General features: G+C 40.5%; 1 protein-coding gene across 16 annotated transcripts in view; it reads right to left on the minus strand.

Moving 5' to 3' along the window:
* The window catches only part of AFDN (afadin, adherens junction formation factor), a 213,548-nt gene that overhangs the window by 92,307 nt on the left and 103,339 nt on the right, over positions 1-17,902 (minus strand). For 13 of the 16 annotated variants that reach the window (XM_067535945.1, XM_067535932.1, XM_067535930.1 and 10 more), the window contains exon 9: positions 927-1,021. In XM_067535945.1, the coding sequence (XP_067392046.1) occupies positions 927-1,021 (95 nt within the window). Of the gene's footprint in view, positions 1-926; positions 1,022-10,589; positions 10,635-17,902 lie in introns of all 16 variants that reach the window. The other 3 variants (XM_067535944.1, XM_067535943.1, XM_067535941.1) reach the window with 1 other exon arrangement.

Raw genomic sequence — 17,902 nt, forward strand, 5'->3', positions numbered from 1 at the left:
CATTAGAAGAGATTGGGCTGCAGGGAAGTGCCTGACTTCACTATGGAACTCCAAAAGAGACGTGGCTCCCCACTGAAGTAAGCAGGCTGGCTTTTGTGGATCCCGTTCTCAGGTGACTATCTCTTCCTATTCATTTTATAGGGAGCTTAGGCACCTCTCTCAGTGTTTGTGGATTCCAGTAATTTTCAAAGCATCAAAAGAAGTAGACCTTGCAACACCTGAGTCCTTTTGTGGATCTAGATCTAAAAGGCTTGAACTTGCAATACATACCAATAAAGTGGATGAGGATGGATGATTCAGTGGTTAGGGGGATATTCTGGGACATGAGAGACTCCTTTGCCAGAAACATCATGAATGACCTAAGGCAAGTTACAGTCTCTCTGTGCCTCAGTTCCCCATCTGTAAAATGAGGATAACAGTACTTTTCTCTAGATGACGAGGTTGTTGTGAGGATAAATATGTTAAAGACTGTGAGGCACTCTGATGCCACAGTAGTTGCAGCCAACCAAGAGCGTATGGTAAGATGAGAAATTTTTCTCAGTAGGACTATTCAATTTTATGCTTAAAGGATCAAGCCTTCAATTTCGTCTTTAAGCAAAACAGGGGGTGGGGGGAATCAAAGCATTCTGATCAACAGGAAATCATTTGTCTTTACATTTAGATTTATCTACCCTTCTGACTTCTAGGGGGTAAGTCAGTTTGGCCAGATGTAGTCAGGATGATGCCAATTGAAATGGACAGAGTGGATTTTTTTTTAAAATGCATTTTGCATTAATGCTTACTAACAAGAAAGCCTGAGGCCCATGCTGAGGGGCTTAAATAATTAAATAGCATGGTCCTCAGTGTACTGAGCTAGTTCCCATGATTACACATGTGACTGGTTGAAGTTTAGATCAGCTCTTTCACTTGAGGCTGTTTTTCCTCACCTGGATGGAACTGTCATCAAATTTTTCTGTTCCAACTTCAGTGACACTTAATTGTAGACGATAGAGCTTTGGCTTATCTCTGGAGTCAGAACCATCTGTAGAGTGAACGTAAAGCACTTAATTTGCAAATATTATTATAGCTTGATTATTTTAATTCATATTACAAAACTCAAAACATTTCATTCTGAATTAACAACATTAACCAAAAGTTCATCTCATTTGTGTCCTTAAACTTCTTTAGAAACACTGAAGAGTTACTTAAGTTTATGTGAAAAAAGTTTATATGGATCGTGAATATTAAAGAGGAAAGCCCATGCAACAGAAAATTGCTTTAGCAACTCCAGAAAGGAAAATAATCTTTCCCTTAGAATTTCCTATTGTTCATATTCTTTTGTATTTTCATTTGTGCTTAAATGGTAGTTTGCAGTATAGAGAAAGTCATTTTCCTCAGGCTCCTGGTTATACTAACAGAAAGAAAAAATATGGATTTCACAAATATCTGTATGAAATGTGTAGATGTCAGTATCACAGACAGAAGGAAGCTTTATATAGGTCTGAGTCTCATCTCTCTCACAGCAATTCTAATGAAATGCATGTTGCCATCAATACCATCACTGTCAGGTAGCCTGTGAGAAACTTTTTTCCCCTTTTATCAGATGCTGAAACACAACAAAAAGCCAAAAAGAAAAAGTTTATTGTAAAAACCCTGTTACTCTACTATACATGTTCCTGTATGTCAGCTTCTTCCTCCTGGATGAGGAATGACCATTAAGATTCATTCTAAGAGGACATGATTGCAGTAAGATTCCATCTGAGCTTATCTTCAGTCCCAGTGATCTATACTTTCTTTGATCTCGCAGAAAATGAAACGGGGGATTAAGAGCAACCGGAGACCCTAAGAATATTACTCTTTATAATGTACACACTAACCCTTACCCTGTCTTTCCCACAAAAGAAAAACAAATGTGCGCACACACTCCTTTTAGTGAGACATATTAAAGAGAAGATAACTTGGCTTCCACCTCCTCAAATCATCTACAATTGATTTTCATGCACACATACCTACCTTAAAATAAGGATATGTATTACAGCTTTTAGTGCTAATGGAAAATTAAGCATCTTACTTTCCCCTCTCAAGAACAAGTGCAGAATCTCTGTCTGATACCTAGAATGGGACAAAGCTGGCCACAAGATACAAAATATTGTTGCCTACAAATAGCATACCTATTACTTTTAGTGTAAGTCTGCACACAAAAGCACTAGAGGAAGTTATTCAAATTACAGCACATGTAGAAATGCTCTATCTTCAACGGAGTACTTGTAAGCTTGTAAGTTAAAATGGAAGCAGATACACATGGGATCTTCACAGGGCTAAAAGCCAGTGGAAATATCCCCAAATTATTGCATTACAACTCAGTATGGGGAACAACTGTATGTCTAGAATGCATGTCATTTAAACAGCCCCATTACAGTTTTTATAGCAAACAAAAATGTATACTTGCTTCAGCATCTAAAAACAAGAGGTATTCATAGTATGTATCCACATTCTTCCACACCCATGATTAATTTGACAATGTTCTGTCATTAGTCAGACATTTAAATTTTATTCACAGTCCAGAACTAAATTCTACAGTTTAGCCCAGATTCCTGAAAGCTCCTTAAAACAGGTATCACTTCTAATTCCTGAGCTTTTGTTAAACTACGTTTTCAGGTCTTCGTCTAGGAACACACGAACTGCCAGACTAGATCAATCAAACTAGATAAACAGCCCATTTAGTCCAGTATCCTGTCTTTGACAGCAACCAACACTTGATGCAGCAGAGAAAGGTGTAAGAAGCCCCCACTGTAGGCAGATTTGGGATTACTTTCCCCTCACCCCCAATCTCTAATTGATATTGGTTTAAGACCTGAAGCATGAAATTATATATCCATTTTAATATTTTTGTTCACATTAGCAAAATTTCAGATATTCTTATTATCCATATGAATCCATATCTAATCCATTTTTGCTATATTCTTGGCTTCAAAAGACATCTTGTGGCAACAAATTCCATAGTCTAATTATGCTTTGTGTAGAGACAGCATTTCCTTTTACCTGTTTTGAATCTGCTACCTTTCAATTTAATTGAACACCCTTTGTTTTTGCATTATGAAATACAGAGAATAGAAATGCCTGATCTACTTTCTCTATACCATTCAATTAATATACCTTTCTGATGTCCCCTCGTAGTCATCTCTTTTTTAAGGTAAACAATCCCATTCTTTTCAAGTTTCTCTAGATATACAAGTTTCTCCTTACCAGCAGATCACTGAATACATGACTGTTTTAGAAGTCATTGTCCTTAAGGGCACTTCACTTGCAGATTCACCTTCTTGTTGATCGCCTCAACCAAGCTGCTTTACTTCCACCACAATACTGCTGTCTGCACTGCCCATAAAGTTCACAAGAATTCAAACACTATATGCCAGTGCTTTATTGTACAGGTACTAATGAACTACACTTAACTGCCAGCACCAGAAGAGCAGGTGATGAGAGCCACATACAGACCAAAAGAGGAAGACATGGGAGAAAGGGGTAAGTGATAATGTAGTAGAAGAGAGAACAAAGAGTGTGAAAGTGGATAAGAGAAAAAGCAGAACAGAAAGAAACAAGACAATGTGCTAAAAATTAGAGAACATTTACCTGACGTGTCCTTCAAATGTGGCATGCCCAAGAGGCAAAAAGCTAACCATACGTTTGATACCAGAGATACATAACTCAAGTCACTGCATTCTACTGAAATTTACTATGTTAACTTTGGTAAATACAGTAGTTCTGAAAGGTGTGCATTTTGTTAATTTAAATGGGTAAAAGTTACAGATCTACAGAAATCTAAACTATCACCATATGAAGTTTAAAGGAAAACTCCAGGCATTTGTTTATAGTATCTTAGACAGCTATTAAACCAGGAATGGGCAAAATACGGCTCACGGACCACATCCAGCCCGCTTAACATCTGCATCCGGCCCACCGTGCAGGAGCACTACCCTGGAGTGTCAGGCAGCTTTTGGCCAGTCACTACCCAAACTTCCGGCTTCTGGTCACAGGACCAGAAGCAGGAAGTTCAGGAAGCAACTGGCTGAGAATCACTAAGCTGTCCGATGCTCCAGTTGCCAAGGTAACTGGAGCATTGGGCAGCTTAGTTTCTCAGCCAGTTACTTTCCGAACTTCCTGCTTCCTGTTATGGGACCAGAAATGGTCCAGGCCCGCAACAACTTACCACAATTCATGGAGTGGCCCCTCTGTGAAAATTATTGCCCACACCTGTATTAAACAATCCTTTACACACACACACAAAATATGCAGAGGCAACATCCATATGATAAATGGCAGACGTGATGATTTTTCATATACACTCTTTGACCGTCTCACCTGCCCTTTAATCTGTCTCCCCCAGACCTATTTTTACTTTCCAAAATTCAAACAGCAAAGTTTTGTTTTTAAACCTATATGTGTTTCCACCTCCTCCTACTAAATACATAATCCTCACCTCCCCAGCTCCAAATTACACCTGACTGAGGCCCTTAAGATGAAAGATTCAGGCCCTCACTATTGGCAGCTATTCCACATCTAAAAATACCACTACTTTAAAGACCAATAACTCAAGACTCTGCAGTGCTAGTTTACTTAAATGTTTTTATAGCTCCCTCAGTTTTCTCTGAGTTGGACTCCAGATGAAATCCTGGCCCCCTTGAAGTTAATGAAAGTTTTGCTACGGACTTCATCTGGGGCCAGGATTTCAATCATGCTAACAAAGACACCTATGTTTTAATGGAGAGATAAACAAAAATTGGGGTCCTTTTTCCTAAAAACCCCTCTAAAATGTTCCCAAAAAAGTTCTTCTGTAATGTATGCAAGAGTAAACGAATGGCATAAATGTAGGCACTTGCTTGGGATGAGATCTGCATCTCTCATTCATGACAATCTCTTGTGAGTAGTGCACCCATATCAAACTCTTACTATTAAAACCTTATATCATACTATCAGGTATTCCCTAAACAGAATATAAACTATAAAACATGTAATCGCACACACAAGTACAAAATATGGTGTCACAATTTTTTTTGTTTATCTAAATTAGATGGTCTTCATTGCTCATTGAGCGTCCAAGCCAAAAAACCTTTATGTCAAACAAAATCACCATGTATATGCCACATATTTTATAGTTCCTCAAATTGGTTCTTCTTTTAATCCATCCACCAATAAAGTCAGGTGCCATAGTTACGAGGACAATTTTACAGACTGCACAGGGAGAGAAAACTAAAATGAATAAAATTTAAAAAAAAACATTTGACGAGTACTTTTCCATTCATCACAATTCCACCACTTTAAGGTCTGTAACTCAGGATTTTCGATAGACAGAAGCAAACACCGCATTTCTCATTGGAAAGCTCATAACACTCCCATTCCAATGGTGTTAATTATTACAATGGGTTAGGTCTTGTTCACATATATAAAATACAATCCCTGTCCCCAAAATCTTAGTCTAAGAAAGCTGTTCCTTTCCCTAATTGGTCAAAGGTATCAAACTTTAAACCTGTCACTATTACAGAATGAAAATATTTTTCATCTTGGACCTCAGACCCACCCCATCTTTTTTCAGGGGGAGAAAATGATTGTGTGTCAAGGGGGAATTATATATTTGGGATTAAAAGGAAATAAAACTTTTTTTTTTTTAAGCTTAGAACTTTGAAATGTAAAACTCCTAGGGAGATGTGCATTATTGGGCACAGTGTATGTAAAGTAGTAAAAGGTGCATAATAAAAGACTTGTATTACGCTGATCTGTGTTTTATTTTGTACACATACAAATAAATGATAGTATAGTCTAAAGTGTTTACTGGGGTAAACATATGAACAGTCTGGTAAAGATGCCTGAATCTCATCTGTACTACAGCTGCCACTATTGGCAGCATTAGCAGAGATGAACAGGTTCAGAAGAATGATTACAGATTCTCACTGTACCCACAACTGGTTAGAGCTACATCACAGGCATCATAAACCAATATGAAAGTATAAACTTTAGGGAGATCAAATGAGCCTTGACTGTGTATTTTAAACTTGGTTATTCATGTGGCTCAGACCTTTCTAGATCACTATGTAGGGGGTGAGCTGTATCTTTTCTAACTTGGCATTTTACACATTTCAAATGTCTTGATATTTTCTCTACAGCTTCCTTAAAAAGTATGGATTTCTTCAAGGATTTGTATTTGCATGCACATATTCCTATAGTGCCTGCTAGCACCTGAAAAGTTAGTATTATGTGAAGTAATAAAAACCTGACACTATTCAGTGAATAGTTATTTATGAAGATTTCTGATTTACCAATATACTGCCTAACAAGACTACATTGTCATTAGAGCTGGCTGGAAATTTGATCAGCTCTAGTCATAAAAAACACATACTGCACAGTAAAAAAACATAATGCCCACCACAGATACTTTGTTATTAAAATACAGCAACAATCTGCTAACATAGGAGGAACTATTCACTTTCATACTGTTCTGCCTTTGATCTTTTAGCTTAAAAATGCAAAATGAAAAAATTTCATACTATATTTGCTTTGCAAAACCAGTTTTGATTTAAATTTTCGTATTTTATTTGTTTAATCATGCTACAAAAAAATTGGTGCAATGCAACAGCAATATATAGCAACTTTCATAACTGCACAATTCAAAGATATTACAAATTCAATTTATAATTTTGAGGAAGGTAGATTCTTGAAAGTATTCTATCCTCCAGTATTACATCATCTGGATAGATAAATTATTTAGTTAGCTACGCACAGTAGCACCAGTTTAACTAAAGGTGCAATTTCAAACAGATTTAGTTAAACCTGTATAGAAGGCAATGTTGGACATGCACATCTGTTTAAACCAGGTAGGCTTACTTCATATATTCCAAAACCAGAAGGGACTATTGTGATCACCTAAGTCTGACCTCCTATGTAACACAAGCCATAGAACTTCCCCAAAATAATTCCTAGAGTATATCTTTTAGAAAAACATCTAACCTTGATTTAAAAATAATCAATGACAGAGAAACCACCATGACCCTCGGTAAGGTCTTTTATTTTTATTTTTTTTTAAACCGATATGGCCTTCTTACTCGATTGTGGCATTGTGGCTTTTTGGGCAATCGTTCTGTGGATCTAGCTGCTTCTACACCAGGGGTTATGTTGACCTAAAAGTATGGTGCTCATAGTGTGAAATTTTTCACAGCCCTCAGCAACACAGCTAGGTTGACCTAAAGTTTTAGGTATAAACCAGGCCCCATTTTTTTGTTTTTTGTTTTTTTAATGAGAATACAAGTTTGGCTGATAAAGTTAATAGTGTTGATGTAATATATTTAGACTTCTGTAAGTTGTTTTGACTTGGTGTGTCAAAGTATTTTGATAAAAAATAGAATGATATAAATTAACATCGCTCATATTAAATGGATTAAACACTGGCTAACTGATAGGTCTCAAAATGTAATTGTAAAAACAGAGAATCACCGCTGAGCTGAGGTGTTGATAGTAGGGTCCCTGGATATCTCTGCAGCTCTTCTCAGACTCTATAAGTCCTTTCCTCCGTAGTTGTACCTCCTGCTTCTGTTTCCCTGTGTTGCCAATTCTCACAATATTTCATGTTTTTTTTAAAAGCTTGAACTCCTGGAGTTAAATTATTGTATAAGTCATGAGCTTTTATTTAAAAATAAGTTTCTAGACCTCTGGATGCAGAGCAAATCTTGAAAACAAGAGTTCTAATGGCTCCACACCACCAAGCATATTCACAACTGGGAAGTTTGTTCTGAAACCAGCCTGGTCAGGAGCCCTGAACCCAAGCAGCAATCAGATGCCTTTTCTCCTCTTATTTTGCTGTTTCTGACCGGACCAGCAGCAGGTCAAACAACGCTACCATAGCTCTCCTCAGTTCACCATTACAAGGTGTTTAATTACCAGATAAATGGTGCTGGTAAATTGAGACGAGTTATGGCAGAATTCTGAAGAGCAATGATGTTGCCTGGACGACTTGTGCCCATCAATCCAACCGTGGGTTTGTGAGGGAGTCCTATGAGCTGGAGGGCCAGCTGCAAATTCTTTCTTTGGGTAGAAGGAATTATTTAAAACCGGGATTGTGATTGTGCCAGAGCATATACTGTAGCCTCCTATATACATCAGTCATTCTGCATCTCCAGCTGTAGCAGCTCACAACCTCTCCCCTCGTAATTTGGTCACTGGGCCCTTACCCTTAATAACTTCCCACTGTTTATGTGAGAACTAAACTTCAGAAACATCCAGCAGAAACAAAGCAAGGGATAGTACCGAAGAGAAATTAATGTACTATTTTTGCATCCCAACTGATTAATCAACTGCTCTTATGAATGCAACAACCTGTAAGGCTAACAAGGTTATACACTAGACAGAGCATGAGGGGTGCATCTGGCAGCAAAATGCGCAACTATCAAGCGGCAGTTGCAATTTTGGCATGAATCTAGTCAGTATAAAGTCTACCAGGCCCTTATAGCAAGACAGCCTAGACTGTCAAGATTTTGACAACAGTACATATCCAGTGATGAAGTAACTTCTACTATAAACAGAAGACCTAAAAAGTTGGTAAACAACTTACTGAAGATGGATGTACCAGACATCAATATATGAAGAGATACTACGTTAGGAAACTCCTCTCCTTGGATGTAATTGATGAAAATTTCATTACAAAATATATTTTCAGAAACAAAAACGACGTTAGTGGAAAACCTGCAATTGTAATAGGCGTTATTCCTCCAGAATGAAATCTACTCTCTTCAATCAACCACAATTTCACAAGGATTTTAAATTCTATGGGATGATGCTCTTTGTGATATTACAGTAAGTTCCATAAAACATTGGGGCCAGATGCCAAATGTCTGGAGAGGAGTTTATTATTTCACCAAGCAAAGATACTACAGTCATACATTATAATAGCACCGCTAATAAAAAACTACTGCGGCCTTAGAAGTACCTTGTGGAATAAAGACAGAAGATAACTAAATAAATTGGGAAACGATGTACTGGGAAAGGTTTTACCATAGTAATTCCTTAAGTAGTAAGGAAGCTGCTTTGCACTCTTCTCCTGTTTGCCAAAATAGGGTGTGTGACTGCAGATTATGTTACATTACCAAGAGAATCAAACAACACTGCAATGATTTATAAAGTAGGTTAGGTTACGAACAGAGCTTTAAAATTGGAAACATTTAACTGAGTGCAGCCCTGCTGTGACTTCTCATCTTATTCCCTATGGAATTTTACATTAATTAGATTTTTTTTTTTTTTTTTTTTTGGTAAAAATATTTTGGCAATAACCGAGAAGGCCTATGTTTAGATACATTTCCATTGGCTCAGAATGGGGGATTCTGTCCTAGGAAGCAGTGACTCTGAAAAAAAAATTTGGAGGCAATCAGATGAACATGAGCTCCCAGAGTGACATTGTGGCCAAAAGGGCTAATGTGATCCCTGGGTGCATAGACAGAGGAATCTCTAGTAGGAGTAGAGAGGTTATTTTAGCTGTATATGTGGCACTGGTGAGACCACTGCTGTAATACTGTGTCCAGTTCTGGTGTCCACAATTCAAGGAAGATGTTGATAAATTGGAGAGGTCCAGAGATTAGCCATGAGAATGATTAAAGGATTAGACAACATGCCTTCTAGCAATAGGCTCAAGGAGCTCAGTCTATTTAACTTAAAGAGAAAGTTAAGGGGTTACTTGATTACAGTTTAAAAGTACCTACATGAGGAACAAATATTTGATAATGGGTTCTTCAATCTAGCAGAGGAAGATATAACAAGACCCACTAGCCGGAAGTTGAAGCTAGATATACTCAGACTGAAAATAAGGCCTAATTTTTAAACAGTCCGAGGGGTAATTAACCATTGGAACATTTTACCAAGGCAATGGTGGATTTTCCATCACTGGGAATTTTTACATCAAATCAAATGTTTAAATTAAGACTGGACGCTTTTATAAAAAGATATGCTCTAGGGATTATTTTTGGGACGTTTTATGGCTTGTGTAACAACAGGAAGTCAGACTAGATGATCAAAATGGTCCCTTCTGGCCGTGGAATCTATGTGGCTGAGTCCCTCTGATCAATGCTCTGCTTACTAAATGTATCATGCAGAGCAGGGAGTAGAACATCCAGCTTATGAGAGAAATACTGAAGAATGCCACTGGGACTCTAAGGAAGACAGAAGAGACGGTTCATCCTGTGGTCCAAGCACCCACCTAAGCAGCAAAGATTATTGAATACTTCATCCCCCACTCAAACAGCCAAGAGAGAGCATTAAGAAAAACTCCTTTACCTCTACAGTCAGGGAGAGAGAAGTTAAAAAAATCACTCCCATGTGTTCTGCAACAAGGTGGATAAGGGACTGTTTTCATTCACAGAAGATTCCTGCTCTTTAACCACAGGGAAAGGCCTTACTTCACCAGTAAGTAGATTATTTAATATTAATCTGATATATCCAAGAAAATAAGTGCTTCAAATAATAAACAGCCCTTTTCAAAAACAAGGATGGTGTTTCATTCATTGGGGAAAAATTTTTTTTTGCTAGCACTGTTTTTAGTGAATGGTGAGAAAGAACAGTATTAAATATAGCATTACCTTCGTAAGTGTGATAGTTGTAGTAGGCAAAGTGATTCCTTCTCCCTGGGGTTAGAAACACATGCACAGGACCCAGGTGAAGGCAGCACCAGCAGGACAGATACCATGCAGAACATGCGGAAGAAGACAGAAAAAGAAGACAGGAAAGGGTGAAACTGTAACCAGACACCGCTTATTCAATTTAAAAGGATGCAGTGCATTTAACTCTTTCAACTTTAAAACCTACACAGACATTAATCCTGCAAAGCAAGTGGATGGATTAATTTCTATTATTTAAGAAGCCAACAACGAGCTGTTAGAAGAAAGCACATAAACAGATCAGTGTCCAAGCAATGTGCAAAGGCTGTAGTTAGTTAACTGTATACAGAGTTGCCACCCATCTCATTTTAAGGTTTTTTGTTTTGTTTTTTTAATTATTAGATGTCTCATTCCTCTGGTTAGATACACAGTGTTTTAATACTAAAACAATTAGGCTCCATAAGCAGAAAATTTAGACCGGAACCAAAAAAGATGAAATTACTAAAGAAATTTAAAGGCTTATAAAAACACAAAGGCAAATCTCACTAACTTTAGTCTCCCCAAAAACATAAAAAATATTTCTGGCATATACCACATGTTCTGCTGACCTCACCAGCCATGATCTGAATTTTTACTGATTTAAATACAACCATGGATTTAAAAGAGCAGCACAGGGTACAAAAAGTTAACTGATTCAAAATAACTTAATACAAAGAGTGTCCCATCCTTGTATCATGAAAGTTAACAGATCACTACAACTTTCAAATTCCAGAACAAATACACCAAATTACATCTACTGAAAGAACCAATCTATGTACAAAAAACACTACAGCCAAATTACATAACCAATAAAATATACATTGGAAAAAACAAATTATACATTTGTTTAATAAAACCAAAACAAACAAAAAACCCTGATATGCTATAAAGAGGTTACTCACTCAGTGCAGTAACTGTACTTCAAGATGTGTGCCCCTATGGGTGCTCCATTTCAGGTGCTCATGCGCTGTATGCACCTTGATCAGAGATTTTCAGTAGCAATGTCCCTTCAGCCTGCCCATGTACTGTTGATATCCTCATGCCTCACACGTAGGCTACAAACAGGCTGCATGGGCAAACTGTCCTCAGTCCTCTTCCATTGCGGAGTCTCCGAAGGAAATGCCAAAGCAAAGGAGGAGAGTGGGTAGGCAGCATTCCCATTGGGATACACATCTCAAAGAACTTGAGTTATTGCACTGGGTGAGTAACCTCTCTTCTTTCTTCGAGTAGTGCCCCTACTGGTTGGCTCCACCTCAGGTGACACTGGAGTAGTACCCCTGTCAGGAGGAGGGAGCTTCAGAGTTGAGTCCATTACAGAGGAAAGGACTGCACTGCCAACTGCTGCATCAAATCTGGAGCGCACAGTGTCTGGAGAAATTAGGTACCGAAGACCATGTAGCAGCTCTGCTGATCTCAGCAACATCAACATTTTTAAGTAGAGCCACAGATGTAGATTGGGACCTCATCCTGTGAGCTGACACACACTCAGGAGCTGAAATGCTAGCAACACTGTAACAAGCTGAAATCCATTTTGATAACCTCTGGATAGAAATGGCAGAGCCCTTTGATCAGTCTGGAAACAAAACTAACAGTCTAAGGGATTTATGAAATGGTTTAGTTCTATGTAGGTAGAACGATAAATGCCCTTCTGACATCTAACATGCAGAGCACAGTCTCCACGCTGCTCTCATGCAGTTTCAGAAAGAAAACTGGCAGGTAAATTATCTGATTTTAAGCTGCGGCTTGACAAAACCCTCGCTGGGATTATTTAGCTGAGGACAGTCCTGCTTTGAGCAGGGGGTTGGACTAGTTGACCTCATGAGGTCCCTTCCAACTCTACGATTCTATGAAACTCAGAAGACACTTTAGGAATGAACCTGGCATGCAGATGTAAGAAAACCTTATCTTGGTAGAAAACTGAAAGGAGGGTCCACCATTAAGGCCCCGATCTCTCCATCTCCATGGGCTGAGGTACAGTCACTAGGAAGGCTGGTTTCACAGACAAATTCAATAAGGAGCTAGTCACCATCGGTTCAAAGGGAAGTTTCATGAGACTTTTAAGAACCAGATTAAAGTCCCAAACAGGAGCAAGGACTTTCACAGGTGGAAAGATTTTCCAAGCCTTTCATGAACCTTGCGGTTGCAGGGTGAGCAAATGCATGTAACACCTCAATAGTGTCATGAAAGGCTGTTCGGGCTGCCAGATGAACCTTGAGAGAACTAAATGAAAGTCCTGTTTTCACTGAATGCAATGGGTATTCCAGAATGAGTGGAAAAAAGGGGCAGAATGCGGGAAAGTGTTCTAAAGTTCCCACCAGTAAACAAATCTCCATTTCTGAAGGTAAGTATTTCTGGTACAGTTTTTCCTACTATATAATAGCATGTGCCATACCTCAGGATGGACTTGAGCCCTGCGACCCATCAAGGAGCCAAGCCTTGAGGCGGAGAATGTTCAGATTGGGATGCAGCAGTTGACCAGCATCCTGGAAGAGGAGAGGAGTGACTGGGAGTGACTGGGAGATTTATTGGTGGACAGAGCTAGGTGGAACAGGCAAGGAAACCACCCTTGCCTCAGTGCATCAGTGAATGTGAAAGGTCAAGGTGTGTCCCCCCATCCTAAAAAGAGATGCATCTGTAGTTAGGGTTACTGCTGGAGTTAATTAAAGATAAGGAACCCTTGCCCCTACTTTGCAATGAACCGTCCACCAGTCTAGCGAATGCTTCACCTGCTGGGGAACTGACAGCCAAGACAAGCAGATGTTTGTTTGGTGAGCAAATTCATATGAGCCACCTCTGGAAACAAAAAAGGCCCTGGCTGCTAAATAATCCAGGCATGCCCCTATAAATTGTATATTCTGACTGGGAGTCAGTGTGGATTTTTTCCACAGTCAACTGCAGACCCAAGTCTAAGAACAGGGAAAGCATTTCTGCTGTGGCATGACACCTCTTGGTATGATTGATCCTTGAGCAGTTGAGGTATGGGAATACTATGATTGCCTGATGATGCAGGTAGGCAGCCATCACCAACAGAACCTTTCAAAACACTCTTGTAGCTGAAGAGAGACCAAATGGGATCATCTGATACAAACAATGATCCTGGCCTATGACAAAATGCAGGAAAATTCTGTGAGACAGATGTATCACTATAATGGAAGTATGTGTCTTGAAATCAATCAAAAATCAATCTCTGCATTTAAAGAAAGAATTATAGCTTCCAGAGTCATCATCCTGAACTTCTGAGGCTTCATGAATTTGTTTAGGAGTCTTAGATCTAAGATTGATCTCTACCCTCTGTTTTTCTTTGGTACGAGGAAATAACTCTAGAAGAAGCCTCCCCCCCATGTACGGAGTAGAGAGACTGATTTTCTCACTCCTAAACAAAGAAGAGAGTTTATTTCCTGTCTTAACAGGGATTCATGAAAGGCATTGCTGGAGAGGATAGGGAAGAGAAATGAGGCAGAGGGAGGGAGGTGAAATGGACAGGTAGTCTGATATTACTTCCATCACCCATTTGTCCAAGACGATACGCTCCCATGCTTGTTGGAAATGGGAGAGATGGTTTCCAGATGAGGAGAGATGGGCAAAACATTGAAGTTGGCAAGCTAACGGAAGTGGGGGGTTTGAACCTTTGACCATCCTATCAAAACCGATGATTTCATAATGAAGGCTGCTACGTAGATGCATTAAGTGGGTTAAAAGGTCTCTTTCTCTGGAAGCTCTCTTTTTTCTAGGAGGTTCCATCAGTCTTTGAAACCCAGAGAATTGCATCAGATTGGATCTTTGAACCATCTGTGATCTACTAAACTTCCATTTGTTTACAGGAGTGTAGATACCCAAAGAGTGTAATGTGGCCCTGGAATCCTTAAGGATATGGAATGACTCATCACTATTTTCTGCATACAGCTTCAGCCCATCTAAGCAGAAAGTCTTCTACCATATTCCAGACTTCCCTGGGAGAACAGATACCTGTGACCAAGAAGCCCAGCACATCACCACTGCCATAGAGATGGAGCAGCCCATGATATCTGCAGTATTCAGTGCTGCCTGAAAAGATGTTCTGGCTGATAATTATCCCTCAGTAGTAGTGGCCTGAAATTGTTCCTTTTGGTCCAGAGGAAGGTGTTCAATGAACAATCCAAACTTTGTATAGTTTATATAGCTGTACTTTGCCATCAGCACCTGGCATTTTGCAGTATGGAACTGTAGGGTTGCCAATGAACAGGCTTTTCTCCCTGGCAGGTCCAGGTGCTTCTGGGAATCCGTTGTCTGAGATGGAATCATAACATTGTTATTTGCCCCATCCGTTAAGCACATCAACCACCAGAATTAGGAGGAGAGAGGGAGAATACGAACTCGGAGTTCTTAGTGGGTATATAATATAATCAGCCCTCTTACATGTGGATGTTACTATAGTCAGGATTTGGTTTTCACAGATTCCAGGAGAGCTTCATTGATAAGAAGGGCAATTCTGGATGGCGTTGCAGAGTTCAGAATATCCAGCAGCTTGTCTTGGGATTCTCTGACCTCTTCAAGAAGTATCTGTAGGGATTCTGCCACCCGCCTAACGAGATGATGGTACTGTCGAAAGTCATCACCGATAGATGGATGAAGCTGTCATGCCACCTCCTCCAGTGAGAATGACGAAATGGCAGTTTAAGAAATGGATTCTTCACCTGCCCTAGTTTCCTGGGCTTCAAATGTTTCCTACTACTGCTGGGGAGGAGTTGCCCTATCTTCTCAATGGTAGAGGGTTGGAGCCCAGGAAAAGTGTCTGTGATAAGTTACCCAGAAATACCAATATGGCCATTGAGAACCATACAGGGAAGGGAACAGCATCCCAGGCTGCTCCCATCAGAAGTGGTGAGACCCTTGAGTATCATCCCATCCTTCCAAGAAAGCGGATTCCTAGATAGATACTTGGAAACATGAACAGAAATCAATGATACTGAACGAAAATCCTCCTCCTATTCTTCTTCTACTGGTGGAGTTCCAACCAAAAAGGGCGGTGATAGTACCGGGGATGTATAGAGCTCTGAAAACCGAGCAGCTCTCTGTATCAAAAGGAGCTTGGTCCCCGCCAGCAATGGGAACTCTGGTTCTATAGTCACCGGTAAGTCCCGTGTGTATCTAAAATCTTGTGGCACCAAATGACGTTGTGGCACCGAAATTTGTTACGGCCCTGAAAGGTACTGTGGTACCTACAGATGCTGTGGCATTAACGAATCAGTATGCTGGTCCTTACCGGTCTGTACTGATTGCTTAGGGCACTTCACAGATGGAACTTATATGGCTAGAGGCTTATACATGATACCAAAGAACTCAATGGGGTGCTGGGAGAGAAGGTAAGTCCGACAGTACTGTTCCTCTCTGTTTGCTCTGTCCATCTCCAGTAAACAGTACACCAGGACCTTCTCAGCACCATGCCTAGACTTAGAGCTGCAGGGCTTTTCCACTTCACCAGTACCATAGGAGCTTTTTGCCTCCATGGTACCGAGCTTTGAGGACATGTTCTCTGAGGTTGTTGACCAGGTCAAGGAATCCGGTCTTTCTGGGAAGGGTTCCTTAGGAGGATAATTAAAGCCCCTCTTCTTAGGATGTTTAGAGGAGGACTCAGGATTTCCCCCTTCTGGGAGAGTGATGCGCCAAGGTTGAAGGGGGACTAAGAGCTCCAGAGGAGGGATGCAGAGTTCCCCCCCCCCCCCGATCTCACTCTGAAGTAGGGCAAAGGGAATCCTCCAACATCAGTAGTCCAAGCCCTAGACTCGAGGGCTAAACAGAAGTTACACTCCTGAGGAACATGCAAGTCTCCCAAGCAGCAAATAAACTTTAAGTGTCCACTGCTGATCAGAACAGCCTCTCTACATAAAAGGAACATTTTAACCTTTGTGAACCACGCATGAGCTCCAGTGGGAGGATTTCCTGGGAGGAAAAAAAAAATTAAGAAAAGAAATTACAAACTATTACTAAAAACTAAGAACCAACTAGCTATCTCAGTTGGGATAACAAAGCACAGCAAAAGCCAAGGCACACACCAAGCAGACAAGCTAACCTCAGTCTCAGGCCTGGTCTACACTGGCAATGGAGATCGACGTAATGCCGCTTACATCGACCCCCTAAAGCATGCATCTCTACTGGCACGTAAGTTCCGTCAACATAAAGCGCAACAAAAGTCAACCTAATAAAATCACCTCTGCAAGTGGCTTAGTGCTGAATTCGAATTCCATGGCTCAAATTTACATCAGCGTAGGCAAAAGCGCAATGTAAATATCGACGTCACTGGCCTCCAGGAGTTATCCCATAATGCCCTGTTGTGACCACTCTGGACATTCACGCTCAGCTGTAACGTGGCCATGTACACAGGAAATAGCTCCTCCCCTCAAGCCCTAGGACATTTTGAATTCCCATTTCCAGTTTAGACAGCGTGGAAAGAGCTTTGTAGCTGAACTGCTCATGGTGACTGCATGGCCCAAACACACTCCAGCTTGGAGCTGACCAGAGGTCTTGAATCTCATCAGTCTGTGAAGCGAAGAGATGCAAGGGAAGGCACATCTGATGGGTGTGTGGGGCAAATTTTTTTTGTGGTTATGTCCCCAGTCCAGCTTCTTCAAAGGAGTTTGTGTTTTTGAGGGAAGGGTCTTACTGGGTGTTGGCAAACTTCAGTGGAGGGTTACTCCCACAACAGACTATTTATGTGCAGAGGTATGCTCCATGGATCCTCTGTGGATCTCTCAAGGAAACTTTCATGTAGGTAATCTGTTAGCCTTTGAAAAAAGGTTTTTGGGGAGGGCAGCCTTATTTCTTCCAGCAGGGTAGGATACTTTTCCCTGCCACTCTGCTATTAAATGAACAGGCATCATCGCAATACACAGCATAGCAGCATATGGATCAGGCCTGTACCCCGATGCTTGCAGCAAATCTTCCCTTTCCACCTGTGTTACCCGCAGGAGACTGATATCACACGTGGTCACCTAGGGAAGATGGTGCAAGTTTAAAGTACCCGACCAATACAGTCACTCCATTTTATTCCTCTGCCGTGGATGGGGTCCCTGGGTGCCTCCCCAAGACTAGTCCTAGTACTGTTGCAATGGGCATTATGGGTTGGGACACTGATTGCCCTATGTTTTGTGCCACTACAATTCCACTCGCAGTGTCCTCTAATCTGTTCTGCCCACCTCCTCCCAAACCGGTCTTTGGCATGTTACAGGGGAGCCTGGGGAGCCCTCTCCTTGCTCAAGTGTGGATCGTGTGCTAATGAA

This window comes from Emydura macquarii, unplaced genomic scaffold (assembly GCF_026122565.2).
Source record: "Emydura macquarii macquarii isolate MOO-44397 ecotype Brisbane River unplaced genomic scaffold, CSIRO-AGI_Emac_v2 contig_3517, whole genome shotgun sequence".
Taxonomy (NCBI): domain Eukaryota; kingdom Metazoa; phylum Chordata; order Testudines; family Chelidae; genus Emydura; species Emydura macquarii.